Source organism: Rhea pennata, chromosome 3, assembly GCF_028389875.1.
Source record: "Rhea pennata isolate bPtePen1 chromosome 3, bPtePen1.pri, whole genome shotgun sequence".
NCBI lineage: Eukaryota > Metazoa > Chordata > Aves > Rheiformes > Rheidae > Rhea > Rhea pennata.
The window spans coordinates 102,871,396-102,891,700 of NC_084665.1; the positions used below are offsets into that span (position 1 = coordinate 102,871,396).

General features: G+C 36.2%; 1 protein-coding gene across 8 annotated transcripts in view; it reads left to right on the forward strand.

Annotated features, from left to right (window-relative positions):
* The window catches only part of HMGCLL1 (3-hydroxy-3-methylglutaryl-CoA lyase like 1), an 89,457-nt gene that overhangs the window by 11,553 nt on the left and 57,599 nt on the right, over window positions 1-20,305 (forward strand). For all 8 annotated transcript variants that reach the window (XR_009958026.1, XR_009958025.1, XR_009958024.1 and 5 more), the window contains exons 2-3: window positions 14,032-14,109; window positions 15,096-15,203. Coding sequence is in view for 3 of the 8 variants with exons in the window: in XM_062572915.1 (XP_062428899.1) it covers window positions 14,032-14,109; window positions 15,096-15,203 (186 nt within the window). In the remaining 5 variants the exon portion in view is untranslated. The remainder of the gene's footprint in view (window positions 1-14,031; window positions 14,110-15,095; window positions 15,204-20,305) is intronic.

Sequence of the window (20,305 nt, forward strand, 5' to 3'; positions counted from 1 at the left end):
TTTATGAGTTTCTTGGAAAAAAAATATAAAAGCTTTGAATCCATGAGATGTAGACTGAAGCGCCAGAGGACGTTAGTGGAATGTTAGGTGAAACCCATAGGGAAATAATTCAACAGCAGCATCTGGAAAGGAACTGTATGTGGCTTTAGGGTTTACTTTTAATGTAAGCATTTAAGATGAGATTAAATATAGGTGTTAGTATGTGAGAAATGGGTGAGCAAGCTAAGTGATGAAGGTATATCATGTGGAATGCTGGGATTAGGAAAAAGATTTAACAGAATCCATGGCTAATCACAACTGATTTTTTAAAAGCCTGGAAACGTAATATGAATTGAACATGTTGGTGTCATGCAAAGCAAAACAGCTTGTATGAAGAATTTATCAGATAAAAAAGAGAGAGGATGGGCAAGTTCCTTGGCCCTGCTGTGTCTCATTTCTGCGTGAGTGGTATGAAGAAGATGGAAAATTAAGCTAGTAAGCCAGCTAGCTGTTGCCTATACAGAGAAGAATCTACTGGTGATTGGGAATTGTCTTTTGTCTCTCTGTAATTTTCTGATATTTGGGACTTGATTCAGTTGCCTAAGCATAATTGTCTGGTGCCACTTGAGATACTCTAGGGTAAATGAAATAGCTAACAGGGCTTGCAGAATACCACACAGGATCTTTGAGATCTGTATTCTCTGGACTGGTAGCTGGAAGCCCAGTGGGATGCATCTCAAAAGTGTTGAGATGACTATAATTAGCCAACTGAATTGTACCCTTGCTGCTCAGCTTAGTTGTTTCTGAGGCTCTTGGTCCAACACTGACAGTGCTGAAAAATGACTTGATTCAGCTGCCCACACTTCATTGCCAATCTTGTTTAAGATGCCCTGGTATATCTTGGCCTCCAGCTGCCAAAAAGGCACAATCCTGTGTGCTGTGTTTTAGAAACCTTAAGAATATACCAATATATACACTGATTGTAATGGGACACCTAGCACACCTGTAGAGGTTTATATGTATAAACATAAGGTCAAATGTCTTAAACTCCAGTTGAATCTTGCCGTTAAGGACATTTCAGAACATTCTGAACTTAGTGGGTGGTATGACTAGGTTACCATTTAGTCTCTAATTATTATTATCTATTAATGAACTTTAGAAAAATCTTTTGGCCATGATTGTTGCAATTAGTTTTCATAGTAAGATGCAAGTGTAACTAATGATAATACTGTTAGATATATTTGACAAATTTTACACTTGGTTAACACTAACCCACTGATCTTGTTATCAGTTTTACAAAAATGCACATTTTTTTCTCATCTATTGCACAGCTTATTACCCAGAACTATTTAATTTAATAAATTGGAAATTGAATCAGTCTATCAGAAGCCTCAAATACAGTATGGATATCTTTACTAAGGTATATCGTTCTAATCTGTGTACTTTTTAATAAGCTCATGAAAACTGATAAAAAATTAAAAATTTTTATTTAAAAATAAGGCTTCCTGTCTGTCTTTATTTCTAGATTTTAAATAAGGAAAATTTTAAATAGCTTAAATTATTATCAATTCAATGGCAGAAAGTGTTACTTTCTAAATGTACTCATATTTGACTGATTCCATTGTGAAAATGGAACATGTTTTATAACATTAAGCATAGTGTAACATTCAAGATACCATAATGTCTTCCCTACTACTGGGAAATTATTGTGGTGACACTTTGCAGATGCTATTTTTCTAAAGAGGAGCTTTATAAATTTAGTTCTTACCAAAATAAAAATAACCGTTAAACTACTGTCTTTTTTATTGGTGTTTTTTGGAAAGAGAGCTTTGGAAAATGTAGTGATGGGCCAGTTGTGCTTGAATGAAAAATTTCCTTGGTCTTTTAGGCTCTCGTTTATGACACACTGATTTTGATGAAAGAAATAATTGAAAATCTTTGATTCTTTGATTCTAGAAGATCTATTTATAATACTCACTTCTGTTGACAATGAAGTATTTACCAAGGCGTATCTAATAGGATGGATGAACTGATTCTTCAGTGTATTCATTTTTTCCCCACTGATATCCCAAAGCATTGTAAAGGGCAAATTACTTTCACATGTTGGTCTTGTAAGGATGATCATGCCTCTGCTTTTTCAATGTGTATGGAAAAACATCATTCTTTCTGCCTTCTAGAATTCTGTCTTTAGTCTTGCCTGTAAAACACCATACACCATACGCACCATAATACTATTACCATAAATAATAGTAAAGGAAAATGTGGGAGGTTTTGGCTCCAGTGTCATCAATATGCTGTTGATCTCAGTTCTCTGTATCCTTTTCATCCAACCCAGATGGCAGAGTATAATTGCTTTTCCAGACTTTGACCAAGATAGGGATATGGATGAAAGTGAGTTGGCTGAAAATCAACTTGGTTAATGGAGAAATGTTGCTTGTTAGCCAAGAGAAGCATTTAGGGAAATAGAAAAAAGATAATGTATACACCATATCTTGAAAATACATTTTTAATTTTTGCCAGAGTGGCTAGCTGTGTTGGGATCTTACTAACAACAGAGGCTTCTAGTACCTTTTATTATCAGTGATTCTGTTGTAACACAGGTAAAACTGTGATTGTCCATGCCTCTGCTCTCACCTGACTCTAGTAATAAATTCTCTTAATCATTATTTTGCAGCTTATCCAAAATCATCTGTGACTACAGCACAAGCCGGTCTGCTTTTAGGTTGTGTGAACTGTTAGCTATTGTTTACACTTGTATTCAAATCTCTGCAATTACACATTTGTAGAAAATAGGAACAAATATTATGTAGAAACTGACAAGCCAAATTATCAAGTTCAGAATCATCCAGGAGGCTGTTATTTGATGGACTCGAGGTTATCAAGAACGTTAAGTAAAATACATGCATGAATGTCAGGGAAGCAGTTTCTTTGTTTTCAAAGGAAACAGTCTTTGGGGTTGGTTTTAACCTTCTGAGTTTTGTGCTCTAATGCTCCTACTTTTTTCAGAACATCCAATGTCAGAGGTAGGGAATTGGACATGGTCTGCAGTTGCTTCTAGAACTAGCTTCAGTGGAGATCTGCTTTGTCTGTTACACTGTATCTCCATTCAGAGGACAGTTTCTAAGATTTCATTTTTTCATGGCTGTCTGTCAAAGCAGCAGTGTCAATGGCCTGCATCAGTCTGTAGAATTTTCTGATCTACTCGCTTTCATTTGGCAAATCTTAAGCCATGACCACCAGAAATGTTTGTGTGACAGGTCGTTGTCCTTTGCAGTATAGTTATAATAGAGCATGAACTGTCAAGATTTTGATTTTTAAAATTTAAAATGTGTGACTATATATAATTCACGGTGTTCACATTTCTTGTCTTTGTTTACTAAAGAAAAATACTTCTAGGAATCTGGAGCTATCTTAACATCATGTTCATTTTTACATATTTACCAGTATAGTTTCATGGACTTTATATTTTAAAGATATCAGCATATATGAAGAAGAATAAGGTTCTAAAATATTAAAATGTGTAAATTAATAATACATCTACAAATTTATTTATGCTTTATATATAAATTTCCCCTGAATATATATATATCTAATATTTGGGGCAATATTAATAATTGTATTTTATGTAATAATCATATGTTTTATCATAAGTAGTAATATGTTTTATCATAAATATTTATGCTTTGAATAGGCAGTTTTAGTGGGTTTTAATAGATTTTTTAATAGGTTTTGCCATTATTTAGGCTGGGAAATTTAGGTTTTGTTAACCTTCTATCAGCATAACCATTTCTGTGTATTTGAGATATAACCATCAGTTAAATTCTGTTCTGTCATTTCACTGTTTTCTCTGCTTTGCACAGTCTGTGGAGTTGAAGGAAGTATATGAAAACTTTTAGTGCAAGGACATCATCTGAACCAAACCCTGGAATGATGGTACTTTAGTATTAGATTTTGGCTTTTAAAATAGTGAAGGATGGGAGGAGACAGATACCACTGCAGCTTTATCTTCAGCTGTAGTAAATACTTAGTCTTCTTTCAAACTGAACTGCAAGCTTATGTTCTTTGAAAGTGACCATGGTATCACAGAGCAGGTAACCAAAAGGTGTAGGCTATGATAGAATTTTAGCTAATCTGTTTAGATACAGTTCAAAAGTCTTTAAAAAGTTAGCAATTATAGGGGAGCAATTCATTGTTTTTTATACTGTTACTGGGAAAAACACATGCTTGGTGTAGTAGTTCAGTGTTGCTCTTTAATCCAGAAAGGTATATTATTACCTTCTGTGCTCACTTCAAATAGTGGAGAAATCTGAAAAAAAGGCCAGTTTATAAAAAAACTGAAATAGTTATAAAGAAATGCATGATAATGTTGTTGCAAAATAAGTATGGCAGCCTATGTAATTTGTTTAACTAAGAGAAATAGTTTCAGAATGTATTCCAAAGCCATAACATGATTAAAAAAAAAAAAAAAAAAAAAAGGAAACTTTAACAATGTTTGTTAATTCCAAACTTGGCACTTCCTAAAGAAAGAAAGAAAATGAGGAATAGTATAACAATGAATGTCAGTTTGGTCTTTGATGTGATGGAAGAAGAACAACATAAATAACTTTCAAGCTTTCATGTGGATAAATAAACTATTAGAACTTACTATGATTCTTTTAAAATAAAAATGAAAATAGACACCTCCAAACAGTATTCAAATATAGGACTATCTTTTCAATTAAACAAAAAGGAAAGAGTCAGGATTTCAGTTTATGTGTATTCATAGTTCAAGCTGAGTTCACTTGAATTGGTTATATGAGGCAATTTATGTGTTGGAGGCACCTGCAGGTTTTGTTTGCATCTCTGAGCAGCTAAGCACATGCACTATAAGTGAAAGAGTAAACTCCAACTCAAAGAAAACAATATTCAGCAGGTGTTTCACACAAAGTGAAATGTGAGAGTTGACCTCTTCTGATCTAGTACAAAGAAAAATACCCTGAGAAGTGAGGAATTCCTTCTCGTATTCCCTCTGTTTGACTCCTGCAGACAGAGATTGTATTGATTTATTAACTCTGTAGTGCTTATGGAAAGTGTTATTTTGTGTTTGGCCTGACAGAAATGCACTTCCATATAGAAAGGAGTTGCTTATTTGATTTGTTAATACGTGAGGTCTCTTGTTGCATATTACTAAGACCTGGGAGGTATCATGCTGGGAAATCAGCTTGTGCGCTTAGTAATACTTGTGTGATTCTCTTAGCAGGAAGTGATTTAATACAAATGCGTGTTGTGCCTCAATTTGCTGTTTTATGGGTGGACTTGTATTTGTGGAACAGACAGAACTCTTTCAGTATTAGATGGAAGTTTGGTGTGCTTTTTCTTGTCAAAAGCCTGTGATTGTAAAAAGACTGTTGTTTGTTGCTTGGACACATTATCCGTTGGGATTATTCTTATAGCGGCTGATCACTGTATCCCCCACTACATAAGGAAATGATGCAGCAGGATCAGATAGAGTGAATGTACAAAACAATAACTTTCAAGAGTACCTTACAACTGCTTCTGGCCTAATCTGGAGCATGTGACATTACTGATCTCCATCAAAAAACTTATACTTAAGGGACAGCCATTAGAAACTGTCACTTTAAACTTTCTGTTTAGATACTACTGACAGAAGAAGGCAAAGAAGAAAGTAGGCTCCATTCTACTCCCAATATATATAACCACTTGGAGTAAAGAAATGCTTGAGGGGTATATATCTGAGCTGGATGTCAGAGAGATTTATGTCTGTTTGATTATCAGGGAGCATCAAGGGCCCGCTGCTCCCTAAGGGAGGGGAGCCAAGGGTGAACAGAGTAGAGCCTGGTCCTGCGGTATCCCAGTGAACTGACCAGGGAAGGAATGTGGATGGTAGCCAGGTTCAGCTAAGAGTCCAGATCATCAGGCAAATTTGTGGTAATAAGGCAGGTCCAAGGTTGAGCTGGGAGTGTAGGTCAGTGAGTCAAGGTGAGGATTAGGCCCACTGGGGGGGGGCATCAGGGTCAGCCACAGCCTAGAGACCGCCAGGCAGGTCCATACTGAAGAGGGAGGTCACGCTAGAAAGTCAGTTGGACCTTGTGTCAAGGGGCAGAAGTGTGGGGAGAGGTTCCGGGGTGAGGGTGATCAGGGCCATTAAGACCTAGAGGAGCCCTCAGGACCCTCACATGGAGACTACATTACTGTAACAGAACTATGAGTAAAGCTGATGGGAGGACAAGAAGTAACATCTGTTTTCTGAGGATTTTTCTTACTCCCACTTCACAAACTGACGTGTGAATGGTATGTTTACAGAAGAGTTAGTTGGAAACAAGAGGCAAGAATTCAGTTGATCTGAATTGCTTCTGAATTAATAGCTTGGGCAAAGGACAGAGACGTATGAATTGCTTTGAAGAGGGGCCTGAAACAGAAATAAGAAACCTCTTCATTGAACTGATACTGCTTAAATACGTGCTACGTGTTACCTTTCTATACCTAAAAAGTGGCTATTGTATAAGGTTGTAAAATAGCAGTTGATGAGGATGTGTTTTGGATTGAAACAATCTGCTGCAAGAGAGAATGTTACTTCCTCTCTCCTGTGTATTTTACCTGTCTTCCAAATTCTCAGGGTTGTAGATGAATATCTTACGAGGAAGAGGTTTGAGGCAAAGGTGAAAAGCAGCAGCAGGATAGACTGGGAACCATATCGGCAAAGAAGGGTGAAAACAGAAATGAGCTGAGGTAACTTAACTTTGAGCTAAGTATCAATCTTAATCTTTTCTTCTGTAGCTTTGGAAGTCTGATACTAAGGCATTTACCAAAAGATATAGTAATATATAGATGGTGTTTTGCTTTTTTTAATCTATAATCATATGTTCATGAGTAGTGTAGATTGGAGTGTGACTTGAACTTTGTAGTTTTGTTTTAAGAATATTATATTCTTAATACTGTAATATTTTTACAAGCTTGAGAGGATTCCCTATTCATGTCATTTTTTACCTTTTGAACTGTCAGTTCATTAAACTTCCACTCACCTGATAGAATTCTTTTTCAAACTATTCATTTGTATTTTCTAAATAAAAGCTGTAGATTTTTCTCATTATTAGTTAGTATCATCTGTGCCCTTTTTATGAGCAGGGCTAAGTTGAAGAACTGGCCACTCTAGCAGCTTAAACATTTGTAGTTCAGCTGAATTTCCCCTGTGTTTACAATTATTTCTTCTGTTTTCATATGAATGACTTGTATTTTCTTATAAACAACCTTACAACAGTTTCATAACTGTACAGGTAGATTATATTAAAATTTCATAATTAATGGAAATGACAGGAGAAATGTTAGAGTTGTTACTTTACAATGAATTCCTAGTCAGCTCAGATAATTTCCTGATATGTCTGAGCAACTACTCTTTCGTGAGCTCGCAGAAGCCCTCTAATAAAAAATATTGGCAGACTTCTAAGCACATTCAAATTAAATTTAAAGAGGCAGACTAAAGTAGTAGTTTTGGGTTTACTCCCCAGCACAAGAAAGACGTGGACATACTGGAGTGGATCCAGCAAAAGGCCACAAAATTTAGTGGATTGAGCACCTGTCATATGAGGAAAGGCTGAGGGAGCTGGGACTATTTAGCCTGAAGAAGAGAAAGCTTGGGGGGATCATAGCAGTGTTTATACATACCTGATGAGGGGAGTAAAAAGATGAAGCCAAACAGTTCTCAGAGATGCCATGTGATAGAAGAGGCAGTGGGCCCAAAGTGAAGTAGAGAAAACTCCATTTAAATGCAAGAAAAAATATTTTTACTGGGAGGGCAGTCAAATACTGGGGCAGGTTGCTCAGAGAGGTTGTGGAGTCTCCCTCCTTAGAGACATTCAAAACTTGAGTGGGCATGATCCCGAGCAACCTGCTTTAGCTGATCCTGCTCTGAGCAGAGGGGTTGGACTAGCCAATATCCAGAGGTCTCTTCCAACATCAACAGTTCTGTGATTTGTTTCAGGTATTTTATCTCTGCATTTAACTAGTTTCATTCTATAGTGATTTACTTGCATTTTACCTTTTGGCTAATATTGAATTTTTGTCAATATTTGTTTATTGATTTTGTTGGACTTGTTCATGGCATATTGAGAAAACAAGCTCCTTAATAGAGAAATATGAAAGATGAACAACTAAGGGTTTAGAATTGGAGATATTTGTGGTGCGAATGATAACTTTACATCTTATCTTGATTAAATAATTTAAAACCATTTTACATCAATGTTTTGTATTGTTTCACTGGGGGGTTACTGGAGTGTTAAGAGCTTTCTAAAGCTTTCCTATAACCTGCTTAAGAGCCAGATAGAATTGCACTGTTTGCCTGCGGGATACCTATGGATAGGTGTGGCTTCACATTGACCTTTGTGGATAGCTATTCTGCCCTCTGATGGATGTTCTCTTGTTGATTCAATTCTTTCTTGATATAGGGATCCCAAAGCTAGACACAATATTTCTACTCATCAAGTGTCAGGCTAGTGTCTGATCTATGATGTCCCTGTTTATATCCCAGAATTAGGATTGCCATTTCATTTCTTTTTTTTCCCTTGAGAGCATCAATACCTGGTACAATAAGGTAAGTTTAGCTCAGTTGGTTAGAGTGTGGTGCTGCTAATACCAAGGTTGCGGGTTCAATCCCTGTATGTGCGATGCAGAGGGTTGGACTAGATGATCTCCAGAGGTCCCTTCCAACCTTACCATTCTATGATTCTGTGATCCTAAGTGTTATGTTATGTATTGTCTTTATTGAAACATACCATACTTATTTCACAAGTGTGTTAGGGGAATTTTGAATTCTAATCTTGTTATCCAGTGTGCTTGCAATTGCTTCGATTGTGGAATTTCTATTCTGTCATTCAAGACAGCGATAAAAATACTTAATAGTATCATAAAAATAACTTACTTACTAAAAGTCTTTCAAAAGTTGATGACATTTATTTGCTGGTAGTGGCCTGTGCTGGGCTACTATTCTCCCAACGGTCATGTTAGCAACATGTGACAGAAGTTCTGTGATGGGTACTTGTTACATGTATGATACAGGATGGGCAGAAGATAGTTTCTGCTGTCTCAAGAGACTCCAGAAATTGTGTTATCTACTGTGTTAAAATGTTATGTCCAACAAACATTTGTTTGCAGTTTCTATCTTCTCGCAGTTTCTATCCTCCCGCTTTCTCTTCCAATCTGAAGTACAGTACAAAATAGAAGATTCTTACTTCTCCAGTCTAGAAGTAGATATCACCCTTAAATGTTTGCATTTTTCTGCTTATCCTGATTTGGTATAGTAAACTATCAGGAGAATCAATCTTCCTCCCATTTATCTAGGAACAATCATCAAGTCTGTGTCCCACTGTTTTCTGAATATCAGTATACCTTTCTTACATCTCTTTGGTGAGTCTCCTTCTTTTTCCCCTAATTAACTTAGGAATGAGTATCTTTTATATCTGTCTTCCAGTAGTGTGAACTGTATAAACAGGTCTCTGCAATGCCACTTCGATTATTATTTATGTACTAACATTTTAATTTCTTCCTGTTTATTTCCTCTATGTCTTGTAAAGTTTAGAGGCTTCTGTATGTTTAGAAGGTTGACCACTGTTTTCTTTGTTCTTATTCCAGCAACTGTATTATTTATCTCAGAGTCTTCTCCCAGTTTTTAGGCATTTTGTCCATGCACATACACCTATGTAGTTACAATGCCACCTCCCTGTTGATCCTAGTTTAAAAACCTTCTCCCGGAACATTTCTTCCTTTTGCAGGGTGGTTCTAGCTATCTTTGCACAGTTGTCTTCTGTGCCAGACCACCACCTTGTGGAAATGGAAAGCAGAACTTCATCCTTGCTTGTCTCCCTTATTTTTAGGTCCTTTTAATTACTTTTGAAAAGCTGAAGGAACATCAGCAGCTGTACTAGAAGTTCTGAAGCAGTGACAAAGCTGAAGAAAGTGCGTTTATTTAGCTTCATTGCATTTATGGTTATATTAAGAAGATTATGCTGTGCTAATTAAGGGTTAATAGGGTTTTCTATAATAAACGCCTATTTTCAGCTATTTATAACTCAGGGAAAATGTTTCCTTGCAGAAGTTTGGCGTGCAGTGTCTGAAGCCGAATAGTATAGCTTTCCTTTTCAATTTTTTTAAAAGTATGTTTGGCTACATTCTGTTTTGAGGAAGGCAGTTTTTTGTGGTTTTATATGCTTTTTGTTCTCTGTTGGCAAGGCTTGATACATGGAAAAAACAAATTTTCCAGGCCCTTAGTCTTTTATGTCAAGTATTTCCTTTTTGATATTCCAAACATTGTACTTTGGTAGTCATTACTTTTAAACAGAGCCAGTATGTAATTCAATAAATAGTCACCTCTAAACTACTAATCTACAAAAACTGCTTTTTATACCTTGTTAGATGAAAAATTTTTTATAAAGTAATTTTATTCTATATTTTTCCTGAAATGGGAAAGATTTTCATGACATGCTTAGTGATATAAATACTTATGTATTGAATACTTGTGCATTTCTCTAACATTCACCCTTTTTGGATTTTCTTAAAATATGCAAACTATTTTTTCATTTTTATATTTATTTTCTGTGCACTATTTAATGCCATAGTTGAAGGTACCTAAAATCCTCTAAGTATGTCTGACTGTTTGTTCTGAAAATTCTTTTTTTACCCCAATGGTTGGGGTAAACTAGAAACTAGGAACTAGATGCCTTCCTTGATCCTGGACATCTGAGTCCTAATTAAGGTCTAATGCCCTCTAGACAGTAGAAAAATACTTAAACTTTACATAGGTTCATAAAGACTTCAGTCTGTTCTGTGCATTTGGAGTTTGCCTAATGACTATGGCTAGCATTTGGTCTGGCACGAAAATAGATTGGTCACTTCTTCAGCTGTGTTTTTAAGTGATGTTCAGTCTGCAAGTCTGGCACAATGATCAGAAGACTTTCCAAGAGAGCAGGAAGTCTGTTTTCATTTCCTTCCTAAAAACGCTGTCAAGTCTTCAACTTCCTGGAAGAATGTCCTGACTACTACCTTAATAAATAGTCATGGGATATGTGAGATTATGGTGAAGATGTACTTCTTTCCTCCTCTAACTGAATTTGGGTCACAGAATGAGAAAAAGGCTAGTCATTTTAGCAGAAAACAGAGTATGTAGTGATACAGTTCCTGATTTATTTCTGAGTTTTTTCCAATGATTATGGACTGTAACATGCATCAAGAGCACACAAGGGACTGAATCTAAGCATTCTGCATCCCCTTTTCTTGCTTTTTTATCTAAGCTTCAGCAATACTGCACAACAGAAGTTATTAGTTAAACTGGAGATGAGGAGGATGAGAACAGGAATTGTGAGGTGAGTAAGAAGTTGGAAATAACGTTAAAAGATTTATTAGGCTGAAGGGACTTTATTGGTGGAGTTCCTCAGATCTTTCACATATTTCTTCAATAGTACTAGACCAAATTTATGGAAATAAAGTATGTTTATTAAAATAAAGTAATCATGTTAGTCCAAATATTTTCCCTCCGGAATGTTAAGGTGGTAAGATTTGCTGATACCAGAAAGACAGGAGATGTTGTCAGTAGCACACTGGATACCACACAGGAGGAACTGAGTGACCATGAAGGCAGGAGAGATGGAAAGTAGGTTAAATTCAATGCAAAGCAAGGCACTTGTGGACTGAGAGTCAGGAAGTCTACTCTAAGCTCTTAGTTCATCAGCTGGGAAAAAGTAAGGATTTGTCAGTAATGAGGCTTTGCATTTCTGCTTGTGAGAATCATCTTGTACACACTTCTCAGTGTTATGTTTGAGAATGGTGAATTCAAGGTGGGACTAGAAGGGTCCCACAGAAGGGCTACAAGGAAAACCTAAGTGAAGACCCTATCTTATGAGACTTGGACTATAGCTGAATGAGGTTATACACCTGTAATATCACAGATGGAAAATAAAAATGAATATTTTTGAAACAAAGTCAATACTCATTGCCTTTCTGCAATATCCATTCCAAATTTCTGTTCTTTGTGAAATCCAGCAACTCCAGCCATCCCCTTAAATGGTTATGTGAATGGCTACTGAAATGGCACATAATACAGCTATATAAACTTTTCTGTAAAGGCAGATACAGCTCTTGATTTCAGCAGAAGCTTTACCACAGTAGAAACTGAATAGAATTTACATGAGTTGGCTTAGAAATTAAACATTTTTGCCACCAAAGTTTTATGGACATTTTTCATGTTCTAAATTAAGCTCTGGTTCACATAATCTGTTTTAGCTCCCTTTATTTTCAGTCACAGCTTATTCATAGCACAGCTGTGGCATTTGTTGTGTAACAAGAAGGATCTGATAATCATGATAGAACCCAGATTTATGCCCTTAGTGCTTAAGCTGTGCCATATTCATGAAAATAACTTTTTTTTTTTTTTTTAAAAAAAAGAAACAATATGCAACAGATGTGAAAGTTTTACCTTCACATTTAAGTAGGTTTATGCTGTCAGTGAGTGTGGGCTTAGCACAGCCTGACAAAGTTTTAACTTACCAGATGTTCCACGTGATCTAATAGATACTCTGCAGCTGTTTCCCATTCTTTTTACTGTGCCTAGATAAATATACAGTAAATGCTCTGAAATATGTTTATTGTATTTTAGTTGGTATTGTGACTGTTACTGTAGAGAATTTACTTTAATCCATGGGCTCTGAAATTGGTGATGGAAGAACCAAAGGTGCTGTAAAAGTATGGTGCAGATGGCTGTTTTTCCATTACTGTGAGGAGAAACCATCAGCCATTTGGTTGAAACTGCACTGATGATGCTAATAAGGAAGGGATGAAAAATGTTTTTTTCGTCTAGTCGTGAATGTAGTAAGATTAGTGGTCCTATTTACGCATTGCAGAAATGACTTCTTGAGTCTACTTCTGGTTTCTGTGAAAGCTCTGATTTCTGCATCTGGGCGTCTTTCCCTCCCAGTTGACAGTTTCATTGTTCCAGTGGAATTTAACTGTCAGGGGAGGTCATGGTTGTAGAGGGAGCAGCAAGCTCTCAAGTAGCCAGCACTAATCCCATCAAGGGCTTGAAATATTGAAATGAGGACACTGGATTGGATTCTGTATTCAGCGCAATACAGAAAGTGGAGTGTCTCCCTGAGCTCCTGATGGGGCTGCGTGTGTATGTCCCCTCTGCTCATATAGGTCCTGGCAGGATGGCCAAAGAAGTTAGCCATTTGATTTGTTTTAGAAGGCACACAATTTTGGGAGGTCAGTCTGAGCAACTACTATGAACTATTTCAAGACTTTAAAGCCAGGGTACTTTAACTGCCACACCTGTCAGTTTGATTCAATAACAGACCAGCTAAATAATAAAAAAAGGAGGTTTCATTTCCCTTCACCTGCTTTTCTGCTTTTGTTTCTCCTTCTGCCACCTCCAACTCCTTGTGCTCTCCTTAGCTCTTTGACCTTGCTGCTGCCTTCCCTCTCTCACTCTCAGCCTCCTAACTTTTCAAATTGGTTCTTACACCTGGAAAATTCTTCCTCTTGTCTACCATGAACCTTCCCTGGCCTCCTTTAAATCCTTCTTTAAAACCTTCATTTTCAAGCAGAGGGATTACTTTCATCTTTCATTAATCTCTTCAACATTTCTCGATTTCTCTGCTCTGTTCAGATTTGTAGCCTTGTCTTGCAAACATTTACACAGAAGTAATTGTTTTGCAAATTGAGAACATTCAGTTAAAGTTTGGAGGATTGGATCGTTTGGAAGCGTTTTGAAGTGGTACTATTTCTCACTTTGTAAAACACAATTCTCATTTATGGTTTTATATATGTCCTTGTAATAAACATTCATGGCCTTAGAGGAGCAATGGAGCATGCATGCAGATAATTTTTAACTTTTTATTCTCTAATTCAAAGTGAGGAGCACATTCTCACAAGTTTTTATGGGTAATGAGCAAACTTACTGTTGATAAAATGACTTCATACCCAGAATCACATAAGACGACACGTACAAGCTGTATCTTTGATCTTAGTGAGCTTCGTTGTTTTGTGTTCATTGTGTGATTTTTGTTTCAGGAATCTAAAACATCTGGACTGCCTGAGTATGTAAAGATAGTAGAAGTTGGGCCAAGGGATGGCTTACAAAATGAAAAGGTAATCTTTTCCTGTTTTTTTTCCACATGGATATAAACATTATTACTATTATGTAAAATAGAAATATCATTTTAATCATTTGTCTTTCATTAGGACAAATAAATATATTTGTAGGTTTATATACTAATGACTTGTACATTAGTATAAAATATATTACTACTATCAGATGTTACCTCATACTTACTTCTTGCTCTCCTTGATTAACTAGCTTTACTGTTAGTCATCCTTCATTTTTGCTCTGAAATTTGTCTTGTTAACCAATTACATTCTGTCATAACATAATTGATGAACATCTTGAAACAGAAGCTCTCTTTATGTCGTGTTCATGCTGCATGTCCTTATTGTAGTAGTAATAATACAGTAGATTTTATCATACTTCTTGTTGAATTGGTGAATTCTTCTTATGAAAGAAAAGTACTCTTTTTATAATATTATTTGCCCAAAGAGTGGTAGGGAAGTGTGGAAGAAGATTGAAAGAGACTCTGTAAATTGGGTGCACGTATCAAAGCAGTCACCTCTTTCCGTAAATAACTAAGCTTCCATACGTTGTTGTTACTAATGGCAAAGATATTAACAGTGCTAATAGTGTTAATAGAATAGGAGAATTACTCTACCTCAACTGTGGGGCTTTATTTTTCTTTTTCCTTTGGCTGGATTATTCTGTATTACTATTTCCTTTGTCACTTCTTTGGTATGCTGGTATTTGATTACTAATAACCAGTGAGGCCAGATCTATATGCAATTACATGGAAGTACTTTCACATTCTTTTGTAGTGGACAAGGAATAGAATAGAATTATGTACACTGCTTAGTGCTTTTCTTGTGCAGTAGTTTCCTACTGTCAGTAAAGGGCATAGATGTGGTATAATGTGTAAGCATAGTTCATTACTTTAACAAAGTATTGGTTATGTGCTAAGAACATTTCTCTTCCAAAAGTTTGTTACTGCATGAAATAACTTTACTATAGTATGTCTCTGTGTTCATAGGTCATAGTCCCAACTGATATCAAAATTGAGTTAATCAACCGGCTTTCCAAAACAGGCCTGCCTGCAATAGAAGTGACCAGTTTTGTTTCATCCAAATGGGTGCCTCAGGTATGTAAAATCATTACCATTAGAACTATTTAAATTTAAATGCTACTCCATGCGATAGAGTTCTGTAATGTTCTATTTCAGTATACAAGAAAATGAGACAGAAGTGATCTGTTGTTTTTTGTAAAATATTGCAGTGTATGTACAGTTTTATCCAGGCCCCCTGAAGTTGGGTCAATTGTTAAAAGTAGTAAGGTGTCAAAGAATATATATATACCTTTATCTCTCTCTCTCTCTCTATCACACAAGTTATATTCTAGTGAAAAATACCAGGATACTGCAGCACAGATATTTCCTTTTTCTTGGATGTTCACCAGGTTCTTTTGAATACTGATAAAGTTTTAAAGCTGAAAGAACTTCTAATATCTTCATCTATCCATTGAAGGATTTATTGGAACATGAGGGCTTTCCAACTATAAGGTGCTCTGCCATCTAAGGTTATCACAGCCCTGATTTACATGCCTGTGGGGTCATCTGCAGTGCATGCAGACACAACTAGTGTCCAAAAAATGGGTTTTAAGAAAAACCAGCAAGCTAGACAGGAAGCAGGTTAAATCCAGTCAGTAGAGTTAGAGAGTAGCAAGGACAGGTGGCTCCACAAAGGATGGGGAACTGGGAGCCAGAGTAACAAGGTGAGCAGAGATTGGCCTCACTGACAAAAGGGCAGTCCTACGCAAGAGCAGAGCAGGTCTGATGAAGGTAGCCAGGGAAGCCAAGCAGACAAGTGTGTAGTGATGAGGCAGATCCAAGGTCAAGCCAGAAAGTCGAGTCTCTGAGTCAGAGTCAATCAACAGAGCTACAGTCAATGGCATACATAGCCAAGCATGAGCTTGGCTGTGATGCAACTGCAGTGTTTCTCAGGCAGGGAGGGAGCATGAGAGACCAGCTTAGGAGTTGCCTCTTAGTGAAAAGGGATACTTCTTAACAGAGCTGTTCAGGGGATCCTCTGCTGAACCTTCTGATTTTTTGCTGAAGAGGTCCAAGGCTGGCTGAGGCTTATCAAGCTGCTTTCATTTTATCAATGAGCTGGCCTTGAGTGCAGGCAGCTAAACTCTTCGGAGAGGAGCAGTGCACTCTGAACCCTGATAAACAGAAATGCTAGGAGTATGACTTGGAATGATTACCACATAGGGTGTGGGAAATATTGGACGTGATCTTCACTTTACAAACAAATAATTTCAAAGGTGAGTCCAAATTTCCCTTTTACAGCACTAGGCTATAGAAGCAGGTGAGGAATGCATATGTGTGTGCATGTACAAGGGACAGCAATAAAGGGAGAATGTGAGAATTGGGTTACAGGATGCTGAGAGTGGATAAAAGGTGTGGGGACAACGTGGTAAAGGGCAGCTGGGTTTTAGGATGCTGAGTGTAGACACTGTGACAAAGACTCAGGAAGATGAAGTGGTCAGGGTATAGAGTACTGTGTTTGAGTATCTGGTTGAACAGCAGTGGGCATGGTCTCTGTGGAACATGCATGGTGGAGGGGACCTCCTGTGAAAGCAACACTAATTCAGAGCCTACAATCAGAGAAGAGAAAGCTAGGTCAGTGAGTGTACAAACAGAGGAGACCCTGACACCAGCCAAGGGAATAGACACCCCAGGCCTAGGAATTGTGTGGATTGTCATGGAAATTTGACACTTTCCTGAACCCAAACATCAATTTCCTTGAGTATCTGCTGTGTTTGATACATTGAACATTGGAACATACTGCCCAGAGAAGTGTGGAGACTCCATCATTGGAGGCATTCAAAACTCAACTGGACACATTTCTTACAACCTGGCTCTAGCTGACCCTTCTTGAGCAGGAGGGTAGGACCAGATAGATGATCTCCAGAGGTCCCTACCAACCTCAGCCATCTATGATTCTGATTTTCATGCATCTCCACCATGCAGTTCCTCTTTCCCAAACACTAACATGAACATTCACACACATACAGACACATGTGCACTTGTATGGTGAAGGATGCCCACTGAGGGAGCAGTGTTGCAGGTTCTACATGGATTTTGAATGTATTCTGAAAGAGGCAGAGACTTTTCACAGTAATCAGTAATATACAGAAAATTGTTCATGCTCAGTGCTATGATGTACTTGTAGAATAGAGACAAGGGAAGTACTCCTGTGTTTTATTTTGTACTTTATTTATTTAAATATTTGATCAGCTGTAACTAAAGAACTGAGGTTATAGGTCATTAATATAATTTAAAGTTGTTCCTACCTATTTCCTACTCTTCTGAGAACTAATAAACATTGATGTAAAACAGAAGAGTCACATACTTCTTTTCTTTCCCCTAAATAAAATTTAATTTTCCACAATGGGAAGTGTATTTGGAAGATCTAAATTTGGGACTTTGATGTATGTGGTAGTAGTTAGGCACCTTAGTTATTTTACAGATCTAGCACTCTCTCAGTGGCCATACTGAGTTTTGATGAATTGTAATAATTTGCTCATTACTTTTCCAGAATTAATTTCTCTTTTTGCTATAATTCAACAGAAACCCCAGCCTTTCTAAAGTCAGCAGCAGAACTATATTGCCAGTAGAGGTGCCAGGTTTTCATTTGAGATTTAATGCTGCAAATTTAGGTGTAGTCCTGAAGTATAATATGTAGCCTCTGTTTGTGCAAACTTAATTATTGCCTGTAGGTAAAGAAATAAGTGAATCCTTGTTTATATAATACAAACTCATCTTCAAGAAGTTACATACTTGCAGCCACAGAAACATTCGAGTATTGTCGTTTAGTAAGGACTACACATGTTATTTGAGAAGTAAAACTTGAAATTAATTGATACAAAAAATAATTTTTGATGTTTTTATTGTCTTCTCTCAAAATATACAAAAGGTTTACTCATTTTAACCTGAGAATGCACTTTGGGACTGGATCGTGTTCCAGATTTTCCTCTGAGAAAAATGTGATAGGCTTGTGCCTTACCTTGCTCAATAGCTAATAGAGCAGGCTGGCTATACAGCACTCTGTAATGGACTCTTGATTTATTTCAGTATTCCTGAGACCACTAATGCAAAGCCCAAAGAAATGATAAAATGAAAGGGGAAAAGAACAGTGACAACGCAAAATTCTCTGTTGTCAGCACTGCAACAATGTACTTTGAGATTGTTTCCATTAGAAGTGCTTAGGCTAGGTTTTTCCAAGGCCATCACACTTTGTTGCTGTTGTACAGCAACAGAGAATGATGTAGGAATTAAAAATATGTGAATGAATCAAAGGTAGATTTCTTCTTTACTTGTTTAGTTGTTTGCTTTTCCTGTGAACCCTTAGAGCACCAAATTTAGCTTTGGTTTGTCAGTTTTGGAAAAAAAAAACAACAGTCCTTTCTTATCTTAAATTCAACTCTGTGTTTATTTTAATGGCTTAATTTGTGTTTATTTTTTTTTATTTGAATGATAAGATTGTGTTGCTTTGTTAGGGAGTGCAGTCTTGACTTTGTCTTTTCTATGTTCCCTTCTTTTGTCTTTTCATAGGTCATGGGAATAGAATTCCTCATTATGTTTAGATCACTCATTCACTTATTTCTTTTTTTTTTTCCAGTATTTTAGAGCTCTTTTATGGTTTCCCATTCAGTGTTTTTTTTGGCAAAGATTTTCTTGCTGAAAAAAGCTAAAAGAAAAAGTTCCCCAGTAGCAAGGTGCCATATAAAACAGGATCCCACACCTATAACTTAAATGGCCAAAAATTTTAAATACCTACTATTAAAAGCTTATTTTTAAATAAATTTGGAAAAGAAATATTTTATTACAATTTAAAAACTTGTAACATGCAATATGTGTTAAAATAAGCTTTTTCTTACAGGAAAAATAGCAATAGGACAAATGTAATACACAAACTATTACTTGGATCTGGCAGCTTTATGCTGTTTGAAACACTGTCATTTTGGTTTTCTAGTATATTCTAAGTCAGACTATAATTTTAAAGTGTGGAATTAGTTCCAACATTTGCCATTTAATTAATCATTTAGTTTCAAATATTTTTCCTATTCCCGAGAAATGTAGATGCTGTTTCTATTAAATTAAGGAATGAAAATTTGTTTTTTAAAAGAGAAGACATGATAGAATGTATTTTTGTGAGATTGTCACCTAAGTTAGGTGGTCACACTGATTGACTTTATGTAGAAACAATTACAGAAAGTTACTTTGTGCCGCAACTTAATTCTTGATGAGAAATTAGTTGTATGTAGTGATAAGGCTATGTTGGATGTGCTTGCATTTTTCTGGTATTTTTAATACATCTATTTTTGTAATAAGAAAACAGTGACATGAAGATTCCAGGATGCTCGTAGTATTGTCTCGTAATAATATGGTATAATTTAGTATCTCTTATATTTAAAAATGAGATACTACAAAGCTGTCAGTGTATTATCCGTTGTAAATAAGATGTAACAAAAGCTTTGTTGTTCATATATCTTTTAATACAGTAGTCCTAAATTCACTTTTCATCAAGTTGAGAAGAATTAAATCAGAAAGGCAATTTAATACCAGAACAATTATTGTTTGCTTGGAAGAGATGACCATGTGAGAACTGATACAAACAGCACTGAAAGCACTATTCAGATTTATTTTTTTTTAAATCTCAAAGTCTTAAAGACATGAAATTATGTGGGATATGCTTTATTAGCTTATTGTTTCTAGACATGGGCACTATTAAAATATAAACTCATTTTTCTTACACTTTTTTCAGGAAAATTTGTTAGTCTAAACAATCTACAGTTTATTACATGAATAAGTCTCTGATTAATCTTCTTGATTAGTACATGAATCTATGTTTAATCATGAGTGTGAAAAGCATAAGTATATCCTAAAAAGACAGTTTTCTTCAGAGGGACACAGCTTACTCAATTAGATACTATGAATGAAAGCAGATGCTTGAATAAGGTAATTTTATTTGACCTGTTCATAACATGTTATTTGCTATAATAAAACATTCAAAACATAAAAGGAAAATTCTAAGTATATTAGGAAGTTACACTATCCAAAGAGCTGGATTTTACTATATTTTTTTAAGAATAGTGTTGTGATTGGTCTTTTGATACATACTGTTTGTCAAGTTGAGTACAGTTCAGGTTCAATTACATTTGAGACTGTGAAATCTTTTT